Raw genomic sequence first — 11,250 nt, 5'->3', positions numbered from 1 at the left:
CGCAACCCCCCACCAAAAACAGAGCCTCACCGCATAACACCGCTTTTCGACAGTGAATATGTCCAATGATATCGTTGTGTGTCCCCTCATTTGTTGAAAACGGTTGGTGTGTGCCTTTTTCGTACATTTAACATTTGTGCATAAGTGTCCCAGAAAGGCGTACGCCCACCGTTTTCTGCAAATCACGGAACGGAGCCATATCTTTCTGCATAATAACGGTTAGTTCTCGGTGTGTTGTGCGGTGAAGCCTTGTTTTTAGAGTGCAGGTCACAAAAAGCCATGAGAACCAGGTAAACCAAAGTGCTGTACAAATAAATTATGTTATTTCCATTTGTGTACTCTTTTGCATAACGGGTGTTTGTAGAAGACAACGGGATGTTCGGCGGGAGGGGCGGGGATGTCAAAGCAAGCAGGACGCGTGTCTGATTCTGACCCGGACAGAGCGGTGTATTACGCACACGTACGATCAGGCGTTTACGCTAAAGAAAAACGCATGGTTAAAACCAGCAAAAACCAGAAAAAGTTAAAACCAGCAATTAACTTTCTCCCTTTACTTCCTTTCTTTGTTTACGCCTTCGCATCCAGCAATCAGAATCCCGCTTATCTGCAAATACGCGACGTCTCTTGTTCCCTTTCCTCCTATTCTGCAGCTGCTCTGTCAGGTGGCGAGTGATATGCCCTCCCCACGCCGCTATTTTGCGGCCGACTTCGTGCGTCACTGACAAATGCTCAAATGAACCTCAATTTTCGGACGACTTTTCTGGACATAACCGCGTACTGGACTACGTAACGTATTTTGCGGTAGGTTTTACTGATTCAATCACGGCGTATCTGATTTAGCAAGAAACACGTTACATTGACTAGGCAAATTTCCAAAATCAATTAAAAAATTGATTTATTGGAATTCAAAGTCGTCGAAAGTAATTTTAGTAGGTGGCAAATTGAACGGCCTGAGGGTAGCCAGGTACCTCATATTTTTCTGTTCAGCCGATTTTATTTTTTTTTAATGAAATCACACTTAAATGACACGTTACGTGATGCACCCTGTATACATTTTCTGTGCGTTTGTGTGTGTATGTGCACGCGAATGTGTGCGACTACTCCCTTTTTTTAATATTCGCCCCTGTATGTAATACCCCAGAAGGGGTGCTTAAGGTAATAAGGGATGTCTTTCCCTGCGAGACTTTCCAAGCGGTTATCGACACAGTTCCCTCTGAAGTCGGCCCAGGGAACGAGATAATGGGACTGGGACGAGTAAGCGATGGACACACTGTGAAGGTCCCATATTGCGCTTCCTATATCACTGTAAAAAAACGAACGTAAAATTTACGTATATTTTAATGGCATCTATATTGCCGGACTTTTCCCGTTAAAATCACGGCCACTTCGGGAGAAGTACTGCCGTTAAATTTATGGTAATTTTCATGTAACCAGAATGCTTGTTTTCCCCCGTGAATATTACGGTGTCTTACAAAAAATGCAGCCGTAAAATGTACAGGGATTTTAATGGCAGCTATGTTGCCGGCTCTTTCCCGTAATTTTCACGGCCAACTGAAAGAGTCGGCTTTTGGTTGAAGTGTGGAGTGCATTGATTCCCACAAATGTGGGAACAGCACCGTAGGATGTGTAATTGTGTGTGTCTTTTTTTAATGGAATTGCATGTCATGCAGTAATGTGTGACACAAGTCATAGAGTAGAGGATCGAGCATTTATTGTACATACAGAGAAAGGGTGGGAAAATCTTTGAAGTGTGTTGAACTGCAGCGATCAAAACAACATCTTAGAGTTGCAAAGTACATTAAGTGTATCTGGTTACCAAGTAAAACGTTCCCTTAGACTTCTGCTGTTTTCGAAACAATCCCCAGAACTTCTTCGTAGGTTGTGGCTCTGTTCATCAGCTTGCTGCCCCTGCAGGGCTGATACACGGTATACTCCTGTAAGAAAGAAAATGCAGGATATGTAGTATGACAGTTGCTACCATTGGAATGCAGCTCCACATGCACACACCTCTGCACATTACACATTCAGTATGGTGGCACTAGTACAGACACCTTTATGGTGCTGGCTGGGTACTTCCCAAATATCTTAAGGTCTTATACTGGTCATAAAGACCTTAAAGGACGACGGAAACGAAAATAGGCTGCAAAGCTATTTGCCTCATATTGCGATGTGTACCAAAACAATCCGGAATTCGAATTAGATTTGCGTATATTAGTTGAAACGCTGCCACAATCGCGATATAAAATTCGGCCGTGGAGCACTCTGAGCCCCTGGTGAGCGTCGCCGCGCCGCCGTAGCAGACCACGGAAGTGACGCACGTTGGCTCTCCTGTTGGAGTTCCGGACTTTTATTTCGCTTCATTTCATTTGGTGTTTCGGCGTACGTCTAATTCCTGCTACGGGGAAAGAACGGAGACGAAGAAGCATGTACGAACCCATCTCTCATAGGATATATTGTCTTCAGACTTCCACGAGATCTCCGAATCAAACATCTTCAGGCGTTATTCAGAATTCGCCGTGTTTGTGCCGGGCAGCCGCACATGGAGCGCGAGAGATATTTGACGTCACGCGCTCCTCAGATTTTCCCGCAATGCTTGGCGCGCTACATGGGCGATCGTGTCGGGTGGGCGGCCCAGCGCTCTCGTAATCGTCAGAAATATGGCCATCGGCACAGCGTACTTGCAAAATAATAGTGGCACCATAATTTTACATAATATTTACACCTTGTTCGGTCCCCTTTTTGCAATGGACAAATTTCGTTTCCGTTGTCCTTTAAATCACTCATATTTGGATATTCAGAGTTTGAGGTAACTCGTTACAAGTAACTCGTTACTGTAACTAGGTACTTTTGCGCCGTGGTAACCTTCAGGGGAACTCGTTTATTTTTCAGGAAACTTTGCCAAAGTAACTTAAATTAAGTTCCAAGTTACCTTTAACTCGCTTTTCTCTCACGTCCACATATTTTCTTGCTTTGTCTCCGGTTCTTTCATGGCATTTGGCTATTTTGTGTCCGTAGTAACTTGGAAGTAACTTGTTCTTTTTTTAAGTAACTCAGTAACTACAAGTTACACTTCAGGCGGAAGAACTTCGTTATTAACTTAGTTGCATTTTGCACACGCTAACATAACTTGTAACGAGTTCTTTTTGACGGGTAACTTCTCAATCTCTGCATATATTGATTTAAATCTTGTTAGATATTGATGATTTTGTGTGCAGTGACTGTATGAAGACGCAATGCTGTTAGAGTGTTTGTCATTACAGATGTGGTCTAAAATTGTTGTCAAAAATAATATGTTTTGTTACAAAATAACTATGCTTCAGTCACAAATGTCACTGAGATTATTCCAGGAAATACATGCCGAGCGATTCGACAGGCAGTTCCATCACAAGTTATGTGTTAAATGAAAGAATCAGCACCGCCGTCGGTGAAGCAAGTATATATTTTTACTTTTGATGACTAGTGTCACAGATGATGTATGCAGGAATGAGATGGTTAGTTTATAGCAAATCACGGCACAAATCTCACCGTGCAGCAGAGAAGTGCGCGCCTGTGTTTTTTCCATAAAATATTTACCACATAAATTCGGTGCACCCTAATGTCCTTCATACTGCCACATGCACGTCCCGCACCTGTACTACTCATCACAGAAAAAAAAAGGGAGAGAAAGCACATAATTTCCATGTTGAACCTAAAACTGATTTCTTTGTTCCGCGCACAAATCATGATTGGAACCACCTCCCCATTTGCCTCGCATCCATTTTACTCACTAATCATTTTAAAATAGCATACTACAATTACGTCTCACCAGTATAACATTTTGTAACCAAAGTGGACTTTCTCTACTACTGAGGTTTTAGACTATAGTCATAATAAAGAAACAACTCTGTAATGCTTCTTGCATTCTGGACAATAAATACTATGAAGAGCAGAGCACAGCATTGCGGTGCACCAGCCTTACAGAGGGTACTACACTTTCTTACTGCTAGGGAGAAACAGAAGCTCTCAATATATTAAGATACGCAGCTACATGTACTAGCCAGCGACCAGTAGCTTTACTCAACGATTTTGTTTCCGACAAAAAATAAGGAGAGGGACACCGAACATTATCCACCATGCTATGCACTTATTGCCGCAAATTCTAAATGGGTAAAAGGCGCGATTTCAATCGCAAAGGAATGCTAATGTTCAAGCGTGGACAAGCAGCATGCCAACTCAACAAAATACCCAAATTTCATGTGAAGTTACAATTGGGACACCAGCTCCTTAGGTTCTACCTTTCTAGACATAGGTGTGACATTTAAGTTATGAACACTACAAGCATGTTACAGACACTAAAGAATGGCGGTGCATATGGCTAAAGAAAAATAAGCCAGAATAATATCAGTTTCAAGTTGAAATGTGCTGTTGCAGAGTGAAGGAGTGACACGATAAAGTGATGCAAGACTGATTGATGATAAAAATTGAAATACTCACTCAGTGTCACGAGAAACCACGCAAAAGAGATGCCCCCTCCTGGGTCTTTCACCAAGTGATCCAAGGCCAAGCGTGTCTTGGATGCCTTTCCACGCAACTTGGTCAGGAAGGATGGTGTGCCCAGAAGTGACCATCTCTGCTGGAACAGACTGGAACCGAACAAATGAGGCAGGGGCCAAGAACACGTAAAACATGTTCAACAATCATGACATCGTACAAGTAACACCACATCGACAAGTACGTACGCATATGAAGCACATGATATGTCTTATACGCATGCTCTTAGATCTTTTCACCTATAATACAAAATTCACAGCCGAACGGTTTAGCATTCAGTACCTTCAAGCACTGAAGTGAGACCAAGAAGTAAATCTAACACATCAGCAAATTAATTTACCTCCAGGCTACATCAGTGGGAATATGCCCACGGAGCTTGCTCAGTTTCTTCTAGCCAGCAGCAGCTTCAAGTAACGGTACCTGGGAATAATACACGGGATCATTTTACTTTGCCCGTGCAGTAAGGTGAAAGTACGCGTCTTCTGGGAGTACAGCACGTTTATTTTTGCTCCGCCAGGGGGATTTGAACTTCTAATCTGCTCCGTGATGCGCCTCCGTTGTGCCTAGTAAGGAAGACGTAATAGGCGCTTTGCAAAATGTAGTCGCCAACCCTGTGCAAAGCCGGGTCAGTCGAGCAACCCTGTTCGATCGCCGCCATTGTTGATGAGAGTCCGGGAAGGTGTTGCTTCAGTGGGCATGACGATGGCGCAATGTCCACAGCGTTCCGTGGTTTTTCCTATATTAGGATGGCAAAAGGACCTTACAGTGATACCCCCGTTGTCACGACAGATCATTCGGGACTTTTACATGAGTAGGTCGGGCACGGAGCGAAGCTTCGACCGAAGTTATAACTTCTTCGTTGAAGCCTACGTCGACCTGAAAACACTGAGGACAAACAAATGCAAAAAAAGGTGAGATCTCTTTTTCTCAGTCAGTCTTTTACCCCCCACACAAAGCATGTTCCTTCTCCTGCGATGTCTTGTTTGCGAAAACGTGGAAGACTAAGCGCGGTGGTCGCCGTGTACTTTTTCGAGAGGCTGCTCGGGCGATGGAGCGTACATAAATGATATTGTGTTAACGCCTAATTTCCTCGACATAGTGGACTTGTCTTCATCAAGGCTGGGTGCTTCAGGAGCAAGATGAAGAATGCAGGTGCCTATCCTGTCATGTTTGCGCTGGACAAGGCGGTTGGAGTTGTTGACGGAATCTGCGAATGCCCTGCAGGAAAGCTCGCCTGCAACCACGATGTAGGAGTCCTGAGGACTGTGTTGCTTCTCCAGTCAAAAGGGTATTCGGAGGCACCTGATCAGCTGTCCTGCACTGATCTACCACAGCAGTGGAGGGTGCCCCGTGGTAATAAGATTAAAGGTGGCTCTATTCAGTCCGTGGACTGGAGGAAGGTGAGAGAAGGCGGTAAAGTGCTGCCAAAAGTGACAAGACCAAAGGAGTGTCGTGCACATCCAAGGGATGAACATGAACAAGCAAGTGCAAAGCGAAGTCTTGTAGATGACCTGCTCATGATGGACCCTACGAATGAATTTGCTAGGGGCCTTCTTCTAACACTTCAGCCACAGCACAAGAGATCAAGATTTGGCCCAGCCTCAATCTCATCAGTTATGAGTTATCAGCAGTCGACTCTGCCCCATGGTTTTAAAGCTCAAGTGTCTGGAATCTCACCAGCTCGCCAGACCACTGCAAGACCTGTTCCACTGGTCACCTTCTTTCAGGCCTGCGCAACATGGGATCCTCCACTGGAGCTCAAGGCAAAGAATATTGTGCGGGTCAGAGGTTTATCACTATATCTTCAGACGGCAACAGCTGCAACAACTACTTGATGCTGCGAGGGATTTCTTTATTTACTTGGCCTTTAAATATATCACAACGTCGTTTGCATGCACTTTGATATGTGTTGTGCTAGCCATTTTGCAATAACATTATAGTCCGTGCCTTGGCATAGCGAAATTTGCTTCACCTAGTTTTACTTTTCCATATTACAGAAACTATGTACCACACGTGTGACAGCGGAAGCGATCGAGAGGAACACGCGCCAGCAATCTGAAAGCCCGACGTGGCACGAAGAGCGGAGGCATCGTTTAACATCTTCACAGTTTGGCACTGTTCTAATCCGGAAAGAGTGGTCTCTGAAAGGACTGGAGAACTTGACAAGGCAAAGGGACCTTTCGAAAGTGGCTGCAGTCAAGTACGAATTCTTGACCCTTTAACCTGGGAATCTGGAGTTGCACACTACCTTTTGTGTATCATAAGGAGTAGCGAGTTTTAGTGCATCGTACGTTATCGCCTTTGCGTACGTAAGGGATAGCGTGGTGGTTCTGCGCACTGCGAGATGCTTTCTTTTGCTTTGCGCGCGCACAACCACCGCTGCATCGTACGTTATCGCCTTTGCGTACGGTACACTAAAACTCTAGTATTGGCACACTTCAAACGGAAATAGTATAATAATGGAACTGCGATTTTCTGACAAGATTTCGTGTGCCCAGGTACGGAATATCCAACGAACCCGTTGCGGCACAGAGGTACAAGGAGGTTCTACACAACATGGGCCACGATGCGGTCATCAGCAGCTGCGGGCTTCTAGTCAGCCCCTCCTGCCCTTGGCTTGGTGCTTCTCCTGACCGGATCGTGTTTGATCCAGTGGAGGATTCGTATGGAGTGGTAGAGATCAAGTGCCCGTATTCGCTACGTGACCAGCAAGCGTGCAACCTTCCAGGGCTCAATTTCTGTTGTGAGGTGGATGAAAACGGACCAAAGCTAAAACGAGACCACCAGTACTATGCCCAGCTGATAGGACAGATGGCCATATCAGGGCTAAGCTGGGGAGACTTTGTTGTTTACAGCAAGGATTTTATTCTGATTGAACGGGTGAAGTTCAGCCAAAGCGAGTGGTCCACCATGAAGGAAACGCTGGACTATTTTTATTTTGACACACTGCTGCCATACTTAGAAACCACTATGTAGACCTCATGAAACTAGTTTGTACATATGCACTTGTGGGAATTTTGAACCCCCTGTATTATATGCCCTGAAAACATAACTGCAATAAATTATAAATCTGATGGTACTTTCTGCTATGCTACTTCCCATAGAGTACCTATTACAAAATCATATGGGTAACATACAACACGTTTATTTATACAGCAAGCCAGCAACAATTATTGACACAATACCTTACTAGTCACAACAGTCTTTCATAAGTGGCGACTGGAAGTTTGTAAGTATCGCACAGACAGTCCACACCTGGTTTGCCAAAGGTGCTAATGATATGGGAATAGAGCGATCAAATATATGAAATCCCTTAATTCGTTGAATCCTTCTTTCTACGTGTATTCTAAGTGCAGCAATATTCTGTGTTTCCTGCACTTCTTCTGGGGTGAATTGGTCTTTTCTGAGAAAAGGTGGAATGTTGAGTCCCACACCTTTGCTCTGGAGCAGGTCATCGATCTTGAATCCTTTATCTGCCATTACGGAGTCCCCTGGCTCGAATGGCAGTTCTAAGAATCCACTTTTTATCACACATTCCTTGTCAGAGGTGCATCCTGTAAAGAGTTCGGACACAAAGGTGAGCAGTCCGTTTGGGGCGATACCGACAAGTCCTTTGAACGTGTGCGCTGACTTGTAGTGAGAGTACAGGCCAGACTGCGTTACAAATGAGGTTGGCACATCACATTTAACTTCTGTGGCGTCCAGAATGACACGTGTCGAAGGGTATTTCTCACTAAAGTCAGGTGGCATCGCTTCGTCCACAGCCTCTCGTGATAACCACAGTGGTAATTGCGCCAGCTGCAAGTACATAAAATCTATCCATGTTGAAAATATTCTTGACACTGTGCTGATAGAAATGCCAAACAGGGTTCCAAGGTGCTTGTGAAACAGACCAAGCCGCAGCTTCACGAGCACTAGAAAGAGCTGGTTTTCCACGCTGACCTTTTGTGGACGGCCACTCTGTTCACTACGTCTGGTACCGTCATTTCTTATAATATTCTTTCCATTTTCTCCTGGATCAAGGAAACTCAGAAGAGCACAGAAGTGGCCGTAACTTGGAAGGCCTGTGTAGAACTGGATGTCGTCGTCGTCGCCCTTAAACTTGGCAATTCCGAAGGGTGTCACCTGTTCGAGCTCTTGGTTTTCAGCCTGTGCTATCGCAAGCTCAGAGCGAAGCAAGTGTATTTCACTGGTTTGGCTTTTCAGCTGCTCTTGAAGTCGTTCAAGTTCCACTTTAGTTGCCATTTCTGATGCTCTACTTGCAGCAAGCTCTTGTCTCAGTTGAGCAATAACCTCACCACATGCACAACTACTATCCACTGTTGCTGTGAAGTTTTCATCGGTTGGCATTTCATCATCACCGTTGCAATGCGGATCAGCTTGTTCTCCACCACTTGGCACGTCACATTCCTCATTACACTGCCGCTCAGGTACCTGAACACGCTGTGCTGCAATTTCTTCAACAAGGTTCTCCTCGTCTGTAATATCCTGCCGTCTTCGCTTCCGGTGTGTAGCTGGTGGTGGTTCCCTTTCACGAGGTGGCTTTCTTGATGTCTTCGTTTTGCAGAACGGGAAAATAGACGGCACAGCACAATGGTGTAGGTGCCGGTAGCCGTTTGCCACGTTCGCAAGAAAGTCCGTTTCAAGGAAGTGATGAGAGCACACCTTCGTGGCATTGGAAACGGTAAAAAATGTCCTTTCGTCGCGCCTGATGGCAACGATCCACTTCTTCCGGAGCTCGAGATCTCTAGGAAATCGGTGGTAGGTCACCTGCGCGCACAATGGAAATTACAATAATCGGTTCAGTCACAGTTCAACAGCAACAAGTTCTGTAGTCCAAGCATAACGAATGAGTGCATTAAAGAGCGTGGTTGTAGGGAAAAACACTCTTACCTTTTGTCCAGACTTGTCAAGTCGGCCATGCTGCGTGCACAGTGGCACACAACAGTTTACGGGCATGATGACCAACGGAGAAAAGCTAAATGTGAGAACAGCCACGAAGGAAATACAACGCAAGACGATATTGGCGCGCCGCGACGCTCATCAACAATGGCGGCCGGGGGCTAGTTTCCGCTACCTGCACATAGATGGCGCTGGTCCGGGGCGAAATTTGCAAAGCGTCTATGGTGCAATAATTAACTGTGCGCTGTGGATACACCTTTCGGCCATGCGAAATATGATCATAGCGCAATGTGAGGTGAGTGTTGAAAAACAATAACACTTTATACATACCTGAAACCCACTGTATTTAGACATATAGAACTTGCACCGACTTCCCCGTCGCCATTTGCAAACGCCGTCTGTCAATTTGAAAGTGACGTTGGCGATGACGATGTGTGCGCCCTTCGCAATCGTTGGTTCTGGAAATGCCGCCGACGAGGCTACAATGCTGCTGGCAGCATTGCGCGCTGCAGCCCGGTTCTGTTTGTTTATGGCACGTATTTTTCTGTCCGCTTATGTAATCTCTGTATATATTACGTAGAAATCCGTCATCCTGTTCCCAGCGTAAGTAGCCTTTGTAGTGAAGGAGCTCGCAGTGTCGCGATTCCAGCGAAGCTGTGGCCACCCGGCGACGATTTCGGAAAGCTGCGAGTGGAGGTCCGGCAGCGGGTCCGTGCAGGGAAGCGGTACGGCGATACACGTTTCTCTTGCTTATGGACACAATGCTGGCAGCAAAGAATGTATCGACATCGAAAAAAGGAATGTTGCACTACTACTTTATTCTCAGCCTGTTGAAAACGCCTTACGCTTTCTGTTGTTTCCCTAATCAAGAAGAACGGAACGAAGGTCCCATGTGTCGAACGAGTTTCCGGACCAACTCTGTTACCACAATACTATCTTAATATTAATCTCAGTAATATCAAACGAGGAACCCGCATTTCTTTGTCGTGTTGATATATATGCATTTTCAGACCTCAGGCAAAGTAAACAATATCACCGCACTAATGCGGCGTAGACAAGCATCCAATCTGGATGTTCTCTGCGATTGAGAGCTTCTGTCTAGTGCCGCACACGTATCAACGAATGACTCGGAAAGATAAAAATATCACACCAAGTTGTACATAAATACAAACAGCGGTAGAGAAAACGAATACTTCACTTTGCCAGAGCGTCTCTTCCAGCGCTTCGATGTTCACCGCACAGCATAATGCATGTTAAATAGCTGTACATGTATGGTGTAAAGTGAAGACAAGGTGTCAGATATACGCATGTACGCCAAGGGCTTTCAAAATTTGTATTGTTCACGTATACCTTTGACATACAGTCACAGAGTTCTGAAAACATCAGGGTGAGAGCTAACGTCATATGAGCACGCTATCTTCACCACACGAAACAAAGAAAATAAGTGTTATCTTGAGCTGTTGCAAATGCCCATGTGAACGTTAACTTGTGCATTACAATTTTATGATTACTTCTCTATGTTCCGACAAAAAGTGTCAATTAATAGAGACACTACACTTCCAACGGAGCTGTTTTTCCCTTGACTGCAACACTCACACGTAAATACGAGGGACTATCGGAGGAGAAACTCAAACATGGTGCTTGCAGACCAGTAATCCACATTCGAAAACACATGAAATGTCACCCACCTTGGAAACATATCCCTGCTTTGCTTTCTTAAATTCTAAAATGCCTCCCTTGTTTACTCGACTCCCGACGTTTGTAAACAAACGTTTGCCTACTTCTCTGAGTTGAACTGCACATTATGAAATGACCAGA

At 45.1% G+C, this 11,250-nt stretch overlaps 2 protein-coding genes across 2 annotated transcripts; one reads left to right on the top strand and one right to left on the bottom strand.

Annotated features, from left to right (window-relative positions):
• Positions 1 to 5,188: 5,188 nt before the first annotated feature.
• On the top strand, positions 5,189 to 7,604 carry LOC135370423 (uncharacterized). Its single transcript, XM_064604167.1, has 3 exons — positions 5,189 to 5,441; positions 6,528 to 6,730; positions 7,029 to 7,604. The coding sequence occupies exons 1-3, from the start codon at positions 5,430 to 5,432 to the stop codon at positions 7,504 to 7,506; spliced, it is 693 nt and encodes a 230-aa protein (XP_064460237.1). The 5' UTR covers positions 5,189 to 5,429; the 3' UTR covers positions 7,507 to 7,604.
• Positions 7,605 to 7,719: 115 nt separating this feature from the next.
• Positions 7,720 to 8,775, bottom strand: LOC135386364 (uncharacterized). Its single transcript, XM_064616229.1, has one exon. It carries the CDS (start codon positions 8,773 to 8,775, stop codon positions 7,720 to 7,722), a length of 1,056 nt encoding a protein of 351 aa, XP_064472299.1.
• Positions 8,776 to 11,250: the final 2,475 nt, after the last annotated feature.

The sequence above is a fragment of the Ornithodoros turicata genome, chromosome 1 (assembly GCF_037126465.1).
Source record: "Ornithodoros turicata isolate Travis chromosome 1, ASM3712646v1, whole genome shotgun sequence".
NCBI classification, from domain to species: Eukaryota; Metazoa; Arthropoda; class Arachnida; order Ixodida; family Argasidae; genus Ornithodoros; species Ornithodoros turicata.
This window is presented reverse-complemented; position numbering and strand designations above follow the sequence as displayed.

Bases quoted from the DNA above. Each gene is read 5' to 3' on its own strand.
- LOC135370423 (XM_064604167.1), top strand. The intron at 6,731-7,028 runs GTACGAATTCTT...TCGTGTGCCCAG, and splicing joins TCGAAAGTGGCTGCAGTCAA to GTACGGAATATCCAACGAAC.
- LOC135386364 (XM_064616229.1), bottom strand. From the start codon at position 8,775: ATGGCAACTAAAGTGGAACTTGAACGACTTCAAGAGCAGCTGAAAAGC.